General features: G+C 36.0%; 2 protein-coding genes across 2 annotated transcripts in view; one reads left to right on the top strand and one right to left on the bottom strand.

Annotated features, from left to right (window-relative positions):
* LOC118737061 (golgin subfamily A member 7) overlaps positions 1–22987 on the top strand; it is a 67344-nt gene that overhangs the window by 33043 nt on the left and 11314 nt on the right. The window lies entirely within an intron of this gene.
* Positions 9899–17241, bottom strand: LOC118737060. The gene is made up of 4 exons (XM_036467307.1): positions 16560–17241; positions 10789–10914; positions 10460–10705; positions 9899–10294 (listed from the first exon to the last, which is right to left on the bottom strand). Exons 1-4 carry the CDS (start codon positions 17050–17052, stop codon positions 10143–10145), a joined length of 1017 nt encoding a protein of 338 aa, XP_036323200.1. The 5' UTR covers positions 17053–17241; the 3' UTR covers positions 9899–10142.

The raw sequence follows: 22987 nt of genomic DNA on the forward strand, positions 1-22987 counted from the left end.
CAGTATTTGGTAAAAGTGAAAATAGCAAATTGAACAAGCATTTTCAGGACAACAAACTGATTTTACCGTATGTAGTATTTCATCACTATTTAGTGGTGCAATGAATTATGACAGTTGTCTAGCTTAGTACATACATAAGTACTTATGTACAATAAGTATGGCAGCTGGTTAGCTTTTACCAAAATATGTACCACTTATCGGCCGCAATACAATTCCACAGATAAGATAAATTTAAATGCTACTCGACCATTTGTGGTGACATTTTGCAAAGGCGGAGAATGAAAAGCTGCCTCAGTGAAATTGATGTACTTATGATAAGTGGTTTGTATGTGTGTGAAATTTAAATTTTTATCCAGCCACACCTGGCGCACCACACCGGCTAAGCGGTTAAACTCAAATTAAATGTCTCCATACATATGTACATATGAACACATGCATGTATGTACTTAAACTCTCCTTCTGTACGTGTGCTCAACATCCTCAAATAGGACAACAAAAAGCAAACATTACATCGTTTCCGAAAAACCGCAGGCGTGCTTTGATTTTGTAACCTTTATCAGCTGCATCTGAAATAATTAGTTGTGCATAAATTTCATGTTTTAACCTGGTCAGTTAGACGCTGATGTGTAAATAATGTGAATTTTTCACAGGCTAGAATACGTGTTTAGGTAATCATTAACCCTTAACCCTTAACCCTTAACCCTTAACCTGTTCACTTTTATGCAATAAAATAATCTTTTACACTTGTTTACAGTGTATCAGTTGGCAATAAGTGGTTATAAGTGGTTCTGTTATAAATCTTTCTTTTAAAAATCTGTTACCTTCACGTCAAAATAAAGGATTCGCAAAACTAAATTCAGTATCTTCCTAAAAGTAAGAGTAATCCATTAAATTCATATTTGCTACTAGAACCGTTTGTTGGTTTATGCCGAGAGTAATAAACGTTATCGATTGCCTCTCATCTTTGCAAAGTGTCAGCAGTTGTTTATAGCGAGAGCAGACAGGTCCAATTGCACTTGACATTTCCATTGTGTTCGGAACGTCCTTGCGAGTCGATGCACATTTTCATCGGAACGTGGTCGGTCATATGTACAACATTTCCCAGGCAGCACATGAGTACCAGTACGCAAAGACTCTTTGTGTGTATTGCCAAGTGAAACTTTGCCTTATTTCACCGATAGACCAACTTCTTTTACATTATTTTATAAGCTAGCAAAAGCTGTACTTACGATCATGATATTGATATCTACGATGTCATTGTCATATACTTCTGATGGGTTTGAGATTTGAGCCTGTTATTTAGTACGCTTTCCAACATCAGATTGCAGAAACACATATGTCAAAAACCTTGTTTGGCCTCAAAGAGCTTGGAGAGATTATTCCAAATTTGGACGGAGCTATAATTTGTTCTCAACTTCACTTAACAAAGTTGTTTGTAGAAGCTTTGCAGGGATTCCAAATTTAGAGATGGCTTCACAGAGGCAGTTTCTTTTCGTATTATCAAAAGAAGCTTGAAAGTTGCCAGCATCGCAAGCTCTTCTCACTCAGGTCGTTCTCTCCCTTTTCTTCCTCTTGAAAATACGTCTCTCTTGCCTCCATTTTGGCGGTTCCAAATATATTTAAGTACATTTAACTCTTTGAAATTATATATGAAAGTACATTTGAGTTAATCCTCTCATATATCGATGATCTTCTGCACAACTCAAAATTAAAAAAAAGGAACAGTCCAGCGCCTTCGTCTTGGTCTGCAGGCTGTATCGGAGATACAGCCGCTATATTTAAACGTAGAATACGTGGTATGGTTAAGAGCATATCCAAGTCAAAAACGAAATCACAAACTAAGAATAGAAACAGATCCACATTAACTGCAATCAACATATGTACGTATGTATGTATTTACATATGTACACACGCTGCGATTAGGTTATAAATAGCGCGCCTCTGTTTATCAAAAGCCGCATTACATACGCATGCATACTTTTTGTCTCCTTTCCACACTTCCAACATATGCACGTGTTTGCAAAATGATGACGAGGTGATTTTGTATGAAAAATCATTTATGCCCATATATTTGAATAAAATAAACATATATAGAAGATATCAACCAATACTTCCCATATACCAAACGAAAGGAAAACTCTTGAATTTTTGACTAAAGAAAACAAAAACAAAATCATTCGAGCGGTTTTCGAGCATTTTGGTAATGACAACAACAATCAACAATTTTTTGCCTTAAAATGCTCAATATTTGTTAAATTTATATAAAATTTGTACCCGATAATATTTCTACTGCTCCAAAGAACCTATATCCCGAAAATGAAAGTTATATATGCCAACAATAAGTTGCTAGAGCACTTTAAAGGCTCAAAATTGACCCCAAAATAAGGCAATGTTTACCGTTGTTTTTACGACAGAAACCGAATTGGTTATTTACAAAAATGAATCTGTCGACAGGTTTGGAATTTTATCTTTGAAACGCCACACTTTTCTTTGAAATCGCTTTATTAGTTCTCGTGCAATAAGCGTTTTTGTGAAGCTCTAAAAATTACAACTACAACATTTGAACATAGCCCCCATACCTTAAGGTAAGACGTATTCTACGTCAAAAAAACTTACTACTTCTATGTGTCTCTTGTCTCTAATCCTTGTCTAACTAATGTAAAATCCTACTTACTAAACTAAGTGCCTGAGATTACTTAAATAAGTTGTAAGGAACAGACAGTAGCTAGACAACGATCAGTCCGTTTTTCTCCATCGCATTTGGACTATTTCCTAACCTGAAAAACATGGCGGACATAACATGACAGGAACGGTGTTTGAAGTTAGGAAAAAGTCCTGACGTGATGAAGCAAAACGGATTCAGATTCGTGTTCAGCGCATGAAAATACATACGAATAAGATACTCTGATCCCCGAACCCTGAGAGATGTTGGCAATTAAGCGCTCTTTGCCGTCACTATCGGAAAATTCGGCCTCCACAACGAAACGTTCGATAACGTACTGAGGCTGACCAACTTCGTCGAGGACCGAAACATGGCAGAAAATAATATTATTTTACCTTCTGAGAGAACTCTTCATCAAACCGACATACGCGAGGAGTGGACCCATATTTCCCGATCTTTAACTACTGTCGCCGAAGAAATAGTCGGATTTACGCGAGCTCGAAAGAACAGCTGATACGATGAGGAGTGTCAAGAAGCTGCAGCGAAAAACGCTACTGCCTACTGCTACACACTACGGGTGGGACCAACTCGAGCTATGTTGGACCGTTATTGGGAAGTGAAGAGTAAAGCGATACGTATTCGCCGTAATAAGAAGAGAGATACCGAAGTATGTGAGTGCTAAGAACTTGAAATGCTGGCCGACAAGAAAAACGGCCGAAAATTTTATCAGAGAGTTAGGCAACTTACGAAATTTTGAACATCTGGGTGAACTCCTGTAAGAACAACCATGGTGACCTAGAGACCAATGTCCAGAACGTACTTAAATTATGGAGAGAAAACTCTCACAACCTATTAAATGGCGGTTGCACTAAAAGTAGTGAAGAATACGGAGCCCGAGCCCCAGTCGATGATGATGGAGTCGATGTCCCACCACCTGACTATGAATAGCGACAACGCGGCTGGCATCCACCCTTATGCAGAATGTGGTTAGATGAACGCATGCGACTGGAATTTAAGTGTGCTCTGTCCAATTCAAAAGAAATGCGACCCGCCATATACGCCATCTCCGCGGCTAAGCATAGCTTACAAGGTCTTATCAAGCGTATTGTGTGAAATACTGAAGCCCACCGCTTGCGAACTGATTAGTCCTTAACGGTATGGCTTTAGTCCTGGCAAATCCACCATAGATCAGGTTGAATAGAATATAAATTTCGATAAACAGGGTATAATATAGCTCACAGCGGAAAATCTTTCAGCTAATTCGGTGCGGTCTGAGTGTATTTTCAGCAAATCCGACATATTTATGAGTGAAATTTGAAGTTCAGTTACTGATTTATGGGAGATGTCCGTGGTTATTTTCCGATTTTAAAGATGATTAAACAATTTTTATTGAGCTTGAGGCCGTTTTTATTGCAAAATTATTTTGGAAAAACAACAACAGTTTATAAATGATAGAAGTTATAGCTGCTATTTCGGATATCACCACATCACCACATCTCCTCATCAAACTTCTTCACTGGGGTTCGAAACAGCGACCCCAGCATACAATACTTTTCCACAAAAAAAAAGGCCTCATTCTCAATAAAAATTGTTAAATATGGTTTATTAGGCCAAAGAATAACTAAAAAACCAGATTTCATAAAAATCGTATTTTGTACTAAAATTATACACCACAAACCAATTTTCAACAACAATTACAGACATATCGTAGTTTTAGGATTTTTCGAAAATACCGTTATATGGGAAGAGGGCGTGGTTAGATCCCGATTCTACCCATACCAACCCACCTTGGATGAAGGGCAACCTCCATAGTAAATTGAGTTGAGCTATCTAAATTTTTTCTCGAGTTATCGTGTACACGGACAGACCGGCAGATAGACGGATGGACAGACATAGCTTAATCGACTTCTCTATTCATTCTGAGCTTTTACACTACAATTTCCAAGCATTTCACGTTTATACAAATACATACTAAGCACTTTTATAGATAGTACATACATCCATAGATATGTACCTGGGGAACAAGATGCGAAAGGGAAAATTGAGTTTTTGATTGATAAAATATTCCTCTTTTTTCTGCATTTTGCTTGCAAGCGCCAATTAACTTAATGCGAGTTCATGCTTGCTTTCGCACAGCAGCAAGTGGCGCTGGAGTGCGAAACCAGTTCTATTGCGGACAATTAAATTCAATAAAAGTTTTAGTAGTAAATCGAAAAAAGTGAAAGCACGGAATTTGCGAAATGTTCAAGTTTATTTTTTTTTACTGAGTCTAAATATTTTATTATTTTATTGAAATGCATATATGCGCAATTTATTATATTCTATGTGGTTTCAAATAAAATGGAAATTAGTCTTCCGAAATAGTGCAGCCAAACGTGCTACGATAGTAGTTTTTTAGTACTATTTTGTCATTTGTACTCCCGTACTCCCCAAGGACCGATTTTACAACTATTTTGCGAGATAGTTGAAGTTTTTATTAAAGTGACTCAAAATATATTCCATCGAGGACATTGCTTGGAATGATTTGCTATCAACTTTTTCTCGCTTCGAGAGCTCAGTTTGTGATCAAGCTTCTTAAGCCATATTACAGAATTTTCCAGGGGCCGTAACAGTTACTTTTATTATAAAAATCGCTCTTTAACAATCATTTTTTGACTTTTATTTAATTACTTCTTAAATAACAGTTATTTCTGATTTTTGTTTTATAAATCCAAAAAACAGCTATTTTTAATTTTTTTTAAATAATCTTCAAATAACAGTTATTTTTGATTTTTATATTATATGTCTTAGTTATTGAAGACTTATATTCATAAAAGTCATCAATAAAAATCTGTCAGGGATTTTTTTAAATCATACTTTAAAAGTCATTTGTATAAGTCGTAGTAAACTTTTGTTCTCGAATGCCTTCTTAACTGCAAAAAAACGATAATGACTTTTATACGTATGACTTAAAAGATAAGAGTCAGTGTCTGACATAAAATATAAAAATCAAAAATAACTATTATTTTAGATTCATAAAATAAATTATTAATTTTGCATAAAAATTACGAAAAAAAATGTATTTTGAAATTAGATTATTGGCAAAAAAAGACATCGAGTTGTAGAACATTTCCTTCATAGTGAATTTATCAATTACAGTTTTCATCAATAACCGTTTCGATCGGTCCATGGAATTTTGTAAAACTCATGACTTATATCGGGTACAAAACTTTACTCATTTTAACTCTTCGAGAAAAAGCTATTTTGTTGATCCGAACTTACGCTCCAACGCCTGCAGGAAACAACATTTTGGTCATAGTTACTATACCGTAACTGCGGTGGTGGGACCTAACCACCCCACAAAAATTCGTCTACTGTCTCATATTCATCCAGCTGAAATAAAGTTGCCATGTTTGTGGCTCGAAAATCCACGCAATCCAAACGTTGTTTGCTGTCCTATTCGATTAACCCTTTATCTACCGGCCGTATGAGAATTTATTGTGTTTCCATATCAATTTCTTATGCTTATGCGCTCCGTAACTCCTTTACTTTGGTTATTTTCATGCAGTTTATACTTATTTTTGCATGGTTTTTTCCATAATTGGTATTGCTATTGTAAATCTAGCTAGAACTATCAGCCCGGATCTGTTGGAACCAAATTATTACTTACATAGAGGTCCAATGAACCCGCGCTAAACAAAGGGTTAATGAAGCAGACAGTCGAAGCCTCCCAGTCATCGCTGAGTGCTATACTGGTTGCGGGCTAATAAATTCCTGATTTGAGTCCCTTTTAACCAAATGAGCAGGAATTCTCGTGTGACCTGGCACTTATATTATGTCCCAACGCGCACTGCCAATTAAGTAATTCGCTTCTGAATTAGTTTGGTGAATTACTTCGATTACACGACTCATTCCTAATTCGATTTGACAATTTATTGCGTTTTCCTTCATTTCCTCCCTTTCTTCGTTTTGATTTGTTCTATTCTCTCTTGCTCTATCACTATGGCAATATATCAGCACGACGAGTGGTCGGTCGTTTGTTTGCTTTTATTTCACCCTCTTTTGCCCGAAGTTGCCAATAGGTAACACTGATATTTTGGTTTATACATGCATATGTATATCTTGTTGTTTGAAATACTTTTTCTAATGCTGAATACACACGGAGCAACCGTTGAAGCAACATGTTTTTCTTATTCAATAAACAAGTGGCAACCTCACTAGTGTATACTATATATCGATGGCTGAGTGGAAGATCGACCTATCTTGGCAGCCAGTTCGAAAACGCTCTATATCAAAAAACTTTTCAAGAACGCCCTATTTCAGAATTCGTTTCAAAAACGCCCTATCTCAGCTGCCGCTTCAAAAACGCTCTATATCAGCAAATTTTCAATACATTTTGAAGTGAGATAGGGCATTTTTGAATCGAATTCTGAAATAGGGCGTTCTTCAACAAAATTCTGAAATAGAGCGGTAGTGAAAAGTTTTTTGAGATAGAGCGTTTTCGAACTGGCTGCCGAGATAGGTCGATCTTCCACTCAGCCATCGATATGTTATGAAAAGAACATACGAAGAGAAATTTTATTTTCTACCAAAGCATCTTTTCAGCTCAGTGATTTTCAGTGAACCAAGCCTATAAACTCAATTCACAACGATACACACGAGGCAACCGACACGGCAACCAACACAAAATATCAACACGAATTTCTATGAGCAAAAATGCTACACACGAGGCAATCGTCGAAGCACCCAGGGCATAGGCATATCCGAAATAAAACTTAGGGGGAAAAGTCATAGGAGGCGGCTCGAAACTATTAAGCTAGCATTTTAGGGTAATATTTTTTTATATATGTATAGGGAAAACTTGCAAGTTAGGGGGAGCTCGAGCCTCCTCCTTCCGCTACCTGGCTACGGCAATGAGCAGAACGGAATGTTTTAAATGCCAACTTAAAATGCAGTGAAGGTAAAAAGCTTGATTTCATGTCCTAAGTATTTATGGAACCAATTCGTTTTTAGCCTGATTTTTTTTTGACTACTTATGCGCATAATAAATGTTGCTAAATGCGGTTCTGCAACATTTTAAAAAGTACACATCGCACACCTACTCGTATATCTAAAGTGCAGTCAACTCAAAAAGAAATTAAATGATCCTAATTTTAATACATAAAACAATACACAGGACCTACCTCCGATGAATGCAAATACTTTGTTCATCATGATTTTATACACTAAATTCACTTATATGTATGCACGTCCTGGAATTTTGGAAACAATATTTGACCCACTTCCACCAAAGCTATTGGGCTTAAAGTTTGCACCAAGTTTGGTTGTCGGGACAATGTAGTATTCCTACAAGATGAATTTAATCCCCTAGTGGCGCAGGAGTTGAGATATTTGGAATTTATATTACATATATGAGAATAAATAATTCCACAATATGCCGATAGGTGGCGCAGGAGTCGAAATGTATAGGAAACTCGTATATATGAACCAATTTGGTTCATTTCAGAAAGTATATTACTTACATGAAAATAAAAAAAAACTCCACAACAAAATTTGCCCGTAGGTGGCGCGGGATCGAAATATTTCGAAAACCTGCATCCACCACTTTTTAAAAATCCCTACCTGTTTTTGATGCTCAACACATAATATTTTTGGCTTTTCCTGTAAAATAAATGGTATGAAGGTATGTAAATATTGTACATTAGGGCAGGTCAATTTGTATTGGAGATTTTTCCGACTATGTGTAGTCTAGTGTATTGGGGTATTATACGTCAAATTCTAAAAGAAATATCCAAGGAAACCATGGCTGTCGTAAATAAGTGTTTAATTTTTTTTTATAAAACCATGCCATAAGGGATTTTTGGTTACGGGAGCTACATCTCTATATTATTAAACGTGCGATATATTCGATTAACTACTACTTAGACGGTCTAAGTGACTTAGGGTTTAAATAAGGAATACAAAATTTGTAAATTTATGAAATTAAAGAGTTTTTTTTATTATCAACCGAAGTAAATGTGTAACTCCGTATTCATAGTGTAGTACTTCATGATTTTTTTTTTTACATTTTTTAATAGATATGTATATTTTATATATTCGTTTGTATAAATATAAAACAACTATTTTATTAATACTATAAGACACCATCTATACATACATACATGGTAGTTATCATCATTTGCATAAGTACCGAGCAGTGTCGGCAATGAATAATATATAGGGAAATCGGAAAAACATCGATGCATCGAAAATACCGAAGTTTTGCTTCAGTGCATCAAAAATTTTCCAATCGTTGTATCGATGCATCGATATTTTTTGAAAACTGACACATCTAGCACATGGAACTGTGATTTCAGTTTTCCACCAAAAAGTTGAAATGACTCCAACAAAATCCTTTAGGAACATAATTAGCTCAGTTACAGTGATTAATTTGAAATTTTGTACAATTTTGCTAATAACATATTTTGTTGTGAAATATTTTCTATTTTCTTTGCAAATCGATGCATCGATGTGTGCCCTCCGATTTATCGAACAATATCGATGTACATTTGCGAATCAAAAAAATACATCCCTGTATTTTTGCCAACGACGTCCCTAACGATAACTAGCTAGGATACTTTTGTGGGTAAAAAATATTTGGAAAGTGTGGAGAAGTTTTGATAAAAAATGTAGTGAGTGAAGTAGATTTTTTCTCTCAAAGCACACCTTCATCCTCCATAGATCTGTAAAAATTAAATCGAAAGTTCAAGAACGTAGGAGAAAAGAAAAGAGAAAGAGGGGAAATTATTAATAATAATAATAGATTGGCGTTTACACATGCATATGTTGGTGTTTGGCCGAACTTCTCCTCGGATTTGTGGCATGTGCCGTATTATTGTATTTTTATGAGAAGCTGTTTTTCTTGGCAGAGGGCGACCGTTATTAGAGAGAATACTTTTTTTGTTTTTAATTTCTTGTTGTTGGGTTGAACCCAGGCCCTGCGGAATGGTAGCGCGCAATGCTAGCCACTACACCATAGAGGATCGTCAAAAGTCTGCAAGAGAAGTAAGGATTTGTATCCGAGGAGCGTAGCTGATCTACTGTTTTATTTAACAAGGTTGAGACATTTTTTTTTTATTTTTTTTTTTTATTGATTGTATTTTCAATTGTGAGATGAGGCTGAAGAAATTAAGTAAAAATTAACCTAAATACTTAAGAACTAAAAATTACTAAAAAAATTTCATAAATAAAATTAAAGAAAATAAAATAAAATAAAAGCTAAACTTCTATTGTGGAAACCAATGCATTTGGTCTAAATTCTAAGTGGCTACTAATGCTAAATAAAATTAAAATATAATTAAACATAATCTGACTATAGTTTTATATCCAACATGTATCGAACAAATTGGCTTCGCTTACATGCTTACCCCAAATTACCGAATACTTGTGCATAAAACCGATAATAACGCACATAATACTTTCGCCAAATGCTTAGCAAATAACGCCATGACAACATTTTCAGCTATTTCAGCCGCTTACTGATGGTGTCCAAATAATTGTGGCCATGGTATGCCTTGCTTGTGGCCCAGTCTTTTCCGTTAATTTCATGACCACCGCCACCAGCACCGCTATAATAGGAGCCAGGAAAGCTACTGCCAATGAATGAGGAATAATCTGCCCATGCGCGTCATCAAATTTAACCGTTTATAAGAAAGCAAAAAAAGTATGAATAAAAATTCATAACAAATGAAAGAAAATTTATATATGTACATATATGTATTTTATCATTTGAATAATAGCATAACATCGTCCCATTCTCCGGACTCTCTCTCCACTTACCAGCCGGATCGGAGTCGTAGACATGTGAATGCGATTGCACTAAATGTGGATGTATTTTACATAAGGTCTTGAATTTCAGATAATGTATTAGCCAGGCGACGCCGCCCACCAGCAACACATTCAAGCCAAGTACGCCCAGCAATAATGTAACGACGGTCATCTTGAGGTGGGCGATCTTCAAGAGAATGATAAGTGGCAGTATGATAAGCCATTTGCGGCGTTTTCGATCATGCCTGGTACGCCCAACTAAGCGCAACAAATTACGAAAAAAAAATTAAATATTTTGTAAGCTCATTTAATACTACAAGCACTTGTTAGCGCATACTAACCAACTTCAGCGTCAACTATGCGGGCGCCTGTTTCGCTGGATAGCTTCACTTGGATGCCATGATTGCGGCCAAAGGTTTCTGTTGCGCGTTTGAAAAACTTCAATATGCTCACAAATTCGCTGTCGCCTGAAATACATATATGTATAAGAAATGCAAAAACAAAAAAATTAAATTAAATAAAAAAGAGAACAAAAAAGAATTGAACATTGAGGCAAAATAAGCTCGCAAGGAGGTAAAGATACCTTTGTACATAATACAAAAATACCTTGTGTTGCCACATAGAATTTGCCGATAGATACTCGTATTTACCTGCGAATTTAAAGTTTTCTGATATTACATTATTAGTTTAAATTGAACTACAAAATTTGTGATAAACTACTACTACTTTCATATGTGGGTAATTTCCAAACAAAGTGTACATGGCCAGTAGTAGGTATTTGTTTTAAGATTGGTAAATTTATCCTCTGAAATCGTTTACCGGCGAGAAAATTTTTGCAGAATACGTAGCTGCTTTCAGCTCTTCTATGTATGTATAATAGGGGCGTCTATGTATTAAAACACCCCCCGTGGGTCCGCCGCTAACTGACACGTAGTTTAATCCCAAAAACTCCCCCGCTGGATCCGCCCCTGGTGACAGGCGTATTTGAACCGAGATTCCAGAAAAACGTGCCAATGCGGAAGTCTTCGCGATCGAAGTCTGTGCTCGCGAATGTCTTCGTATAAGGACAAACGGGGGCAGAATAAATATTATATGATAGCCAGGCAGCGTTAAAAGTCTTAAACTCCTTTAAAACGGCACCAAGGCTTGTGGGCAGCTGTAAAACTCTTTCTCACCACCTGGGAGCCCACAATAACGTAAGGCCGTGGTGTGGTGGAGTTTGAAGGCAACGAAAGGTCTGACTTTCTCGCAAAGTATGGAGCCCAAATCTGCGATAAATTAGGTCGCAGCGCGAATATTCCCGACGTAATAATAATAATAATAATAATATGTACGCATGTGTGTGTAAAGAGACAAACATTTATATAAGTCTATACGTTAAAATTAACTGTTATACTCAGTTAAATTGTTTTTTTTATTGTACTAGCTGTGTTTTGGTTTTAATAAATAAACTTGACACTGGAAAAAAACTAAAAACTCTAAAAAAATTTGGTAGATTTTGGTAGGAAAAAAAATTTTCCATGGCAACACTGATTCCAATATATAGTAAAAGTCCTTGTAAACGATGAGAGTAATTCTAATCAGAATGCCGCCATTTTGATGTGAGTATTCTCATGGGCGATAATTTTTTATTTAAAATGTCAAACTTTCACTACTAATTGCCAAATTTGGGTACTTTTCTACTACCATTTCGCACCAAAGGATTTCCAGCGTAAATGCAACGGCAGGGTGTCAAAACGCGGTTTTCAATAATTATCTAGCCTTTCATTATTGAATAATGGGGCGGGACTAAGTTCATCGGGTATGCTGGTGAAAATTAAAGTTAAGAAAGAGCAGAGACCAAAAGAAACCGAAAAAGATGTGAAAGTCGGTTAGTTATGCATATTTTTAGGTTAAGTGAAATTTTTACAAATTAATAGCCAATGCCAACCTAGGCTGTGAGCAACATTACTGAATTACCAAAGTAGCAAACTACAAGAAGATCGTCGTTCACCCCTGAGTTTAAACTATTTTTGCAAAGCAATTAGGGAAAAAAATTTGCAGAAGGTAAGTGCCGCCTTTTTAAAATTTTCGGTGACACCTAAATTCCGCAATTAAACGTTTCTTAAATGGTTCAACTGGCATTATCGATATACTTCCAAAGAAAAAGTTTAATAATTTTCGGCGAGCTGTAATTTACTGGCATTAGTGTGATACATTAGGGTGATAAGAACGGAGATCTTGTGAGTAAGTACTACAACTTTTCCAATTGTACTTCGGATATCATAAAATGTACTACAGATTAGTCAATTGTATTTCAGAAACCATAAAATGTACTTCAGAAACATATAACGTTTTCGCAAAAAAATGCACTTGACACAAATGAGCGCTCAACCATGAATATATTTTCTAAATCTATGTAGCTTTCAGATTTTTCGCAACATTTATTTAAAAAAAAAAAACATTTATTTGGTAGCTGTTAATAATATACATACATACATATGTAGGTTGAAATTACATGCCAACTGGCATATCAACTAAGGATAGTACATCCGGGTGAAAGGTGGTAGAATGCTGAATGGCTCTACCACAATCGCCTCCGCCAACCGTTGTTTTTGCCTCGTCAATAAGACGCTCTAAATGGGAAAGTCATTGCTCGACTACGCCAGGACCAAACGTAACTGGAACTCCAATATTAACCTTCACATATGTTTTTATTTTAGACCAAATTATTTCTATAGGATTCAGCATTGGCTAATATGGTCCCAGGCGCAGGAGTGTTGCCTTTGCTGTGGCGTTATAATTATTGATGGCATTTTCCAAATGAGCGTGGCACAGAGCATTATCGCACACCACAACTAAATTCGCAAGGTTGTTGCCCATCTCAAGCCACCTCTGAAGGACCGTTTGTATCCAATTGCATGCATCCGCAGCTTTAAAAGATCCGCGTCGGCGCTCCATTGCTATTATTCCGCTTGTGGCTATAGCGCCGATAAGATGAATGTTCGGCCCACGCGCGGCTGTTAGCATCTGAACTGCTCTACATCCAGAGCGTGCGCGACGCCGCGTGCGACGGCAGAACAAATTAAAATTTGTTTCGTCAATATTATTTGTTTTCCAGCTTGTATAAAAGTATTTAAAGCTCTTACATATTCGGCGCTTTTTGCCTTATTTACGGCACTGTTCATAGTCGCTGGCTAGTGGTTTACATTTTTAATCGTATACAACCTGCCCTGTAAATAGTTTCCTATTGTGGAGATCGGCACTTCCTTTTGGAAAGCATTGCACACTTTCAATTTTATTTGTTTTAGTGACAAAGTGCAGTTCTCCTCCAGCCAATTTAAAATAGCGTCCACTTATTCCACGGCAAGGGACTTTGCTTTTACTCCTCCTCTTTTGAGCATCTCTGCCAGAGGTCACCCATGTGTATTCAGTTTTATAGTTCATGCCCAAAGATCCTGCCGAATTTATCCAATCGTCGTTCTTATTTGCTGCTTCCACGGCTCTGCTTTTATCCTGATTCGAATAGACCTTGTAGTTTTGGCGCTCGATAGCTTCAGTGTCTACGTTAATCAATAAAATAAATCATATACATGTACATACATACATACACACATACATACATAAACTATTAAAATTAATCTGGGTTCTTGGTTGTAAGAGATACATTGCCATTAAGTATTTGTCTGCAAATCGGACAAAATCCTGAATTTAAGATCTCCTTTCCACAAACCTCATCCAGGAGATATTTGCATCGTAATACTTATTCGACAAATAACACACTTATCCTGGATCTCCATTTTAATAATTTTTTTTATAGTTTTTTTTTTTAAGAAATTAATTCTTTTAATCGCAACAAATCACAATTGAATGAAAGTAAAAAAAGTTCGATATATGCCATAATAAACATAAATGTATTCATATGTATATATTACAAGTAATTTTATGCAAAGTATGTATGTACATATTAAATGTGAATAAATGGCATTATGCTTGCACTATATACATACATATATTCGATTGCAATCTTTTGATATTGAAGCAATTATTATGTAGTTTCAATTAATAAAGTGTATATATTTTGTGAAAAGGAGGTCCAGGATAATTATAGCTGAGTGGAAGATCGGCCTATCTTGGCAGGCAGTTCGAAAATGTCCTATCTCCTATTTACATAGTTTTCCTTTTGTCGTGCGTTTACAATTTCTGAAGTACATATCACACTTTCTTAAGTACATTTTACGGTGTCTGAATTTCAATTGATTAGTCTAAAGTACATTTTTCGGTTTGTGAAGTACAATTTACGAATCTAAAGTGCATTTTATGGTTTCTGAAATACAATTGACTAATCTTAAATACATTTTTCGGTTCCTGAAGCAAATTGTTTGGTTTCTGAAATCCAATTGACTAATCTGAAATCCAATTAACGGACTCTGAAGTACAATTGACTTATCTGAAGTCCAATTAACAGTTTCTGAAGTACGTTTGACTAATCTGAAGTGCATTACACGATTTCTGAAATAAAATTGACGCTACGTGAACGTGGTAGTAGAGATCACCGAACTCTGAAACAAAACAAAGTGTCTCCTCGAAAGAAGAACATCAATATATCATACTTTGAGATTCGACAGTAAATGCAGTAAATATAAATATGTGGCAGAAAAAAATCAAAGTTGAAATTGTTTAGCAAGAGGCCCCTGCAGTCGCCATTCATACCGCACTTTGAGCTCGGCTTAATTTTACATAAGTATACAGCTTCCGTAAGTACGTCTACTAAACCAAGGAACCTTAACATAAAGTCCGATGTACCACTGCTGTGAACATTCACAGTTTTGGGTAAAGATCACAAGCATTCCCAACAAGCCGTTTGCCGAATTAAAAAGCAATACTCGCTTTCTTTGTACGATCCTCTATATTGTTTTTCTAAATTATCCTCACTACGATCCAGTATGATGCGCAAGTACTTTTCTCGTTTATATAATCTTAGTATTTGGACATTCAACTTTGGTAATTATTATTATTTTTTGGTTGATTTGAGCAATGTGGTTTGCTCAGCCCATTGACCCAGCTTACCCAGAGCACCGTATATTATGTTTGTCCCGACACCACACCCGGTGCCACCCCTCTTCGAGCACTCAAATTAGCCAAGTCGGCACCTAAGGTCAAAAGGCTCCTGGGAGCCAAATTCCTCATCGCTTTAGAAGACCACTAAAGTGGCAAAATCATTCCGCCCTGAAGCGTGTCTTTTGGTATGCAGCTACCCAATTCTGCTAAAATCGTCCTGTTGTGCAGCAATGCCATTATCCATGAGCTGATACAGTTATCGGCTAAGGATTTGTGAATAACTTCTATACTGGCATTTTTAAAAGCTTCTTCTATGTCAAGGAAAGTCGCCAGAGTATTAGTTAAACTTGGGTGATCTCGTATGACAAAAGAAGCAAAGATAGGGACTTCACGGAAATCATTAACGCAGATGTGGTACGTAGTTAAGCATCATAAAACCTTTTCAAAACTGCTAAGTATAGATCATGATAATACACACATATGTACGTATGCTTTACTGATTGCAGCATAGAAGAGCGAGTACTGGTCTGAATAGGTAATCAAGCTTACTTTTACTTAAGAATTGTCAAAATCGGCAAATCCCAATTAGCTGTTTTTGGTACGTGCCACATTTGTTCGCTACTTCGCGATTTGATAAAAAAGAACAACTGGCAGCACTCCGCAAGGTTGCAGAAGGAAGTGCTTTACACTGTGTAGAAAAAAAATCCTAAGCTCAACGCAATTTTTAGCAATTTATTATACTAAAATAATTTTTTTTCTTAGAGTCTAATTAAAAAGTTTGCAATTTAGGCGAAACTTTGCAGATTTTTTTTAATTTTTGTAGAAAGTTTAATGAGTACCACACATAATTTTTTAAATTCCGATCACTGATTTTCGACCTCATTACAAATAAAGGCCTCCTTCGATTTCAAATCTTCAAAATTCAAAATTGTCAACGGGTTTCTTATTTCAGACAAAAAAAAAAAATACAAAAAAGTACGGTCTCTAGGTGGTATCCGGTCACTAGCATAGTTACATGGCATGCCACAACTATCGCTTAGTATTCACTTTCATCACTTATTTTTAGGCGAACCTTGTAAACTCCTCGCGTCGCTAAACACCACAATATCCGCTGGTTCGCCTAGCTGTATGATTCGTATGCGACGTTGATCCTCCACCAACTCACGGCTATACTCATTGGGAAAGTAACCAAGACTATTTGTCGCCAACATCCAAACAATTTTCGAGGCTTTATATTTAATGCAGGACACCAAGCTGCGTTTCTCGAAACAACGACGCTGATTGCGCGCCACATACTCATCACTGTGTGTGACTAAACCGCGTTGTTGTTGGGAAGCGCCAACCTCATCAGGCGAAGCTAAAGATTTAGCATCGGTAGCGTATGGATACGTTTCTGTACGATGTGGAATACCGTTATCCATTATATCCGCCTTAGATAAATTTAAATGTTCAACAGCATTGCGGCGCACACTTCCGACGTTTATTTCACTATTCACACTTTCACTGACCAAGAACACATGCGAAAGCAGCAATAATCGAACACAGATTTGGGCAAATGTTTCCATTCTTATACAAATACACGCCTCGAATGTTGACGACAACAGAACTCGCGCCTCAACACAAACCGTCCGTTCACAAGATTGTTTTTCCGTTAACTTTTGCGAACTTGAACTTAACTTCCAGACTAGCGTATAAACGACAATGAATTGCGAAGCTGCCGCGCAGAGCAATTCCTTTTATCAGGCGAGCGTCAGCAGCCAGCACACGCAGCTTTGCTATTGTGAGCACCATAGCCGGGTATCATAGATGCAACCAATAGATGCCTTCGGCTAAATACATACAATACCTCGTTGTCATTGAGTTGCGCATTGCGGATCACTCGCTAACTGCAGCAACCACTAACAGCAAATAGCAGCAAACACAACGGGGTTGAGCTAAAATTACTGCGTCCATTGTATGTACATATATGTATGTATTTAATATTCACATCTCACCAAACTAGGTCATTGAGTAATATATGAAAACAGATTGTGCGCGCCACCATCACAAGATCATAAATGTGCATCGTCAAATTGCACAGCATCAAGCATCAACTTTGACGACAAAACGATTTGCAGTGGCGCGTAAAACACAAATGTGAGCACATTTCAGCTGAAGTGATCAAATCGGAAATTAAATACCATTGACATAGCAGTGGGAGCATTAACCAATGCGAATGCATGGACTTACACATATAATGTACCAGAGTATTTACACATCCAGACGCGTGAGTTGCGTTTGTCTTTATCAGAAAATTTGGGACAATATAGTGCATGTCCTAGACCACTCATCCACCCCTTCTAAAATGGAGGAAAATATTTTTATTGGAAAACTAAAGAATTTCAATTACCAAGTAAGGGATGCTCTATCTTTTGGTCGCGTAACTGACCGGAAGTCCATTCTTTTAAATGGAATAAACACGCTTTTACCACATATTCTAGTTAAAGTAAAGAAGTATCTATGTATATATAAATACGCCGCAAGAAAATGTTAAACTCTCTTTTTATACCCGAGCACAATTGTGCACAAGGTATTATACTAAACTTTGTTCACATAACAGTTGTTTGTAACAGGCAAAACGAATCGAGATATATATATACAAGTGTATACTTAAATGATCAGAATGAAAAAAAATCGATTCGTTCGTCCATCCTTCCGTCCGTCTGTGCACACGATAACTCGATTAAAAAGGGTTGCCAGATATTTGAAAATTTAAAATTATTTAAAGGATATTTGAAAATTTAAAATATTTAAGTTTCTTCATAAAAACTAAAAGCCTTTCAAGATATTTAAAAAATACTTTTGAACGGAGTTGCCACCTGTCCAAAAAAAAATAGAACAACGATTATTAAAAATGTAAGCTTATTTGATATCACAACATGGGTATTACACGAAAGGACTAACATGTTTTTAAATAGGGCTGTCAGCCACCTTTTAACTAAGATGAGGTAATAATGTAAGTTACATATGGGAATTGAGGCAATATGCAATTTTGCACATTCGATATTTTTACGTAGGAGCGACGTTATATCGCACTCATTTTAATTTTTTTGATAGATGCCTACACTATCCAGAAATATGTAGGGGTTAAAGCTTTAAAAAGCTTTTGTTTGGAAAACATTTTTTACTTAACCGCATGCAGCATGATTTAAAAAAATTTATATTATAGATAAATTAAAACACTATCCAAACAAATTTATATGTTAATTAAAGTACGTATTTTCAAAAACCTTTGCTGGGAGTGCATAAACCTACCCATATTGTGGTATTAAGTTAGCTTAAATTTTTAATAACCGTTGTTGTACTTTTTAGAAAGGTAAAAACAATGTATTTAAATGCATTCGAACGGTGTTTTAGTTTTGATGAAGAAACCTAATTATTTTATTGAGCCTTTAAATAATTTTAAAATTCCACATGTCTGGCAACCCTATTTTTCAAAATTCTTTACCACATGCCCACGGAAATAATCGAGTAGAAAGGAAAAAAAGAATCAAACACATCCATTGAGCTGTTCGTGCGTGATGTGGTTATGAAAACATAAAATAACTCAATTTTTGTATTTGTAACGGATAGGATTATCGGCTATTAAAACATATTTAGTATAATTTTTACGTTAAATAAGTATCAAAATTCTATTTTTTGAAAACTTCTGATGGAAAATAGTCTTATTCAAACAAAAAAATATTTATTTTTAACGATTTTAAAGCAACTCTACGAAATGATGTATTTTCCCTATGGGAAACTTCATAGCCCTGGCAGCACGGGTAAATATTAATCGATTTCAAAATCGAAAAAAAAATACTTGTCTGCTCATTTTTTTATTTCTTGAATTCTCGGGGGGTGGCAGCAGAAAAAATCAAAAAAGTTGATCTTCCTATGTATTTTTGGGCCACCCTAATGTACATATATATTATCATATACGTGTTTACATATTTACACATATGCATATGCATGCACGTATGTATGTATGTATGAATTATATTTTACAAGTAATATGCAGTAAAAGTACGAGTAGATATATTTTAAATTAAATTAACCATCGTTGCAAACCACAATCACGGGTTATCTACTCGGTGTGGAATGATACCACTCGCAATGCTGGCCAATTTAACTGAACTTGCATCTTGGAAATCTGCAATGCTACATGCATGCAGCATGCACTGCAACAGCTAGATGCCATCAACAAGAATAGGCTAAGCAAAAAAGGAAACGATGGATACAAAACGCAGACTCTACTAACTGACTGACTGATTGACTTAGTAAAGCAGCAATGACACAAACATACATACATATATAATAATAGAGTACACATGCGCGCATACCATTGGGGCCATTAGTGTGAACTCCGTCGCCGCAAGGAAATGAAAGTAAAATTAATAAAACCAGATTGGAACGCCATCGATAGCAGTGACAATGGAAAAAAAACGCACTGAAATAAAAGCAAAATCAACAATTAATTTTTTATACATATCGTACATTTGTCGCTATTGGAAAGATCAATTTTTTTTTTTCTACTATCGATTATAATAAATTGTGCCAATAATGCAACCGTTGAAACTACAAATCTTTGCAACACACTACAAACGCAGCTTTTCTCGTCGCTTTCTTGTTGGTTGTATCCACAAACCTTGTGCCTTGTGTTTGCTTACATTGTTGCATGGAAACCAATGTTGCCGGTAGTTAGTTATTCTCACTTCGTCACAAAATACACAGGCATCGCTGCCGATCGATTAACTGCACTAGCGGCGATGCATGCGCCGGCGCCTCTGACTCAATTGCAATTGTCGCCATTTGGCAGCCAGAGCTACTGATGTTGTTTTTGTTTGTTGTTTGCAATCGATATCTACAATTTGGCTTGCCACAGACCGCATAACAATGCGCTAATAACATTAATTATCATAAGTGAGAATTGTGAGGATAGTTGCATGAGGTATCAGATAGCTGTTGCGCCAAATAGAAAAAAACTTAAATTTAAATTTGTTTATTTTTTTCTTCAATTACTATTTTAATCACCACACTTTCGTTTGATTGAAGACTAAAAATTTTTTCGCGAAAGTTTTGTCTTTTTTTTTTAATTATACCAATTTTTTACGATACGCTCCGCTATTGAAAAATCTCATACATATTAAGTTATTTGAAGCACATACATACACATGTACATATCCGTAAGATAATTGTGAATAATAATTACATGTAATAGTGTGCATGTAGCTGGTATTTACATATGTGCATATGTAGTTATAACTAGAGTCCGGCCACAGGTACATTTTTCGGCCGAAGCCCAACCGAACGTTCGGTTTTGATCTAACATTCGGCCGATTACCGAAGCCGAAGCCCATGATTTACTTTAAAATTAAGTGAATCGTTTTTTTTCAAAGAATATGCTCCATCTTGCCTTTTTAAATGTACCTACAAAAAATACAAAATACATAGAAACGTATTTATCTTTTGTCAATTAACGAAAAAATTCGCACTCCACTCGTTGGTTTGCTATTGTGTGCCGAGGGGCGACCGCTCTTAGAAATATTATTTGAGTAAGCATCGATACTGAGAGTATAAAAATGAGTACTTACTTTAATACTCGGTACTTTATTTGGTGATTTTACTTGATATTTATTTTTTAAATTTTTTCTTCCACTGGCAACCCAATTTTGTCTGCTTATATGTCCATTTCAGAAAAAAATTTCCGACAAAAATTTATGTATTTTTGTCCGCAGAATCTGAATCTGGGGAAAACATATATGTCATATTTAAAAAAAATGGACTTCCGGTCAGTTTAACCCATATCCGGGTGAAATCGGAAGTCGGTTATACGACCAAACAATAAAACATCCCCGACTTGGTGATTCGTAATTTTCCGTCCAAGGGGAGTTGTAGTTCGAAGGTCATTTAGTGGTTGAAAAAGGCAATTCCGAGAAAAAAGTTCCAAACAATATTTATGTAGGTATTCTTATCCTCAGAACCCGAATATGTAGTAAAAACATATATGTATAATAAAAAAAAATTAACTTCCGGCCAGTTTAACCCACTTCCGGAAGTCCGTAATACCACCAAAAGATATAGCATTCCGATTTGTCATGTCATAATTTCGCGTTTATCAATAAAATAAAGACATATGGTTCAGATTTGACGGAAGTGAAGCCAAAAAAAAAAACGCTAAAACTTGAAAAAATTCGAATTTCCAAAGTTGTTTATTTGTAAACCATATTAAAACCAGTCTAAGCGAAGTGAACAAACACTTTGGGTAACATGGAGCGAAATACAAAATTGCTTTGCATCAATTGTATGTAGTTATTGGGCACTTTCGTAGCCTTTTTCTGACGCCCAATAATGGGTATGTTTTGAAATCTGTAGCTCGTTTCTGTAACAATTCTCTACCAAGGCGAATCGAGATACGAATTCGCCGCCCTGTTCTCTACTGCTAATTAGTAGGTGAGAGTGACGTATTTTCTCTACCAGTAGAGAAATAATCGGTAGAGAAAAGTTACAGAAACGGGCTACTGTTGTACATAAAATTAGTGAGGAAGTGACTGCTCAAAAACCAAACAAAATAGTGGAAATATGAATTTAAAGTAATGGCCCTCAATTCGGACTCTACTCAAAATGGAAGCGCTTTTGAGATGACTCTGCGGCATTGTACATGCCACTCGCTACCTGCAAGCTCCAGTTACAGGTATTCTTCTGCTTAGAAGCAGGCAAAAGATGGAAACTGTTAAAGCTGCAAAACGATAAAACTCATGCAGCCGGATAGTGGAGCTCGTTGCGCTGAGCAGAGGAGAAATCTCTTTAGCTACGGGTCTGTTGGCGAGATCCCTTGCCGTACCAAACCGGGACCGATGGTGGGCTTTAGTGTGCTTATGTGTCCACCGGCAGCCATTTCAACCGAACCAAACCGTTTTCAAAGAAAATTTTGTGTGCATTGTTATTTTGTTTCTAACAAAAACATCTACATACGTTCAGGAGTTTTAGCTGAAGGAAATGGCTATACCTTATAATTGCGACTTCAAACTAAATCTTATTAATTCAGGACCAACATACTCTTACATACATACATATGTATGTATGTATGCATATAGATATAATTGCGAGAAATCGTGCATAGATTGCTGCTGATGGAACGCATGTAGTATCAAAAAATATACGCCATTAGTATTGGTGTAATTCATATCACAAACATACCAATGTACATATGTATGTGGCTATGTTCAAGCAATTATATACAGAAATTTTTATATGTACATATATAAATATACTATGTTAATCAATTCGGTAAAATGTGCAGTTGTTAGTGTTTATGATTGATTTCTGTTTTAGTTTGATTTTTATGTGGATTACATTAAATTGTTGATTGCTACTGAGGTGCACTCTATATGTAGGTTTGTATGTATTAGGGATGTTTCGAATGTTATATTTTTCACATTCGCATTTGCGAAGGCAAATGTTAGGAATAACATTAAAAAA

Source organism: Rhagoletis pomonella, unplaced genomic scaffold (genome assembly GCF_013731165.1).
Source record: "Rhagoletis pomonella isolate Grant_MI unplaced genomic scaffold, Rhpom_1.0 Rhpom_scaffold_00004, whole genome shotgun sequence".
In the NCBI taxonomy this organism is placed as follows: Eukaryota; Metazoa; Arthropoda; class Insecta; order Diptera; family Tephritidae; genus Rhagoletis; species Rhagoletis pomonella.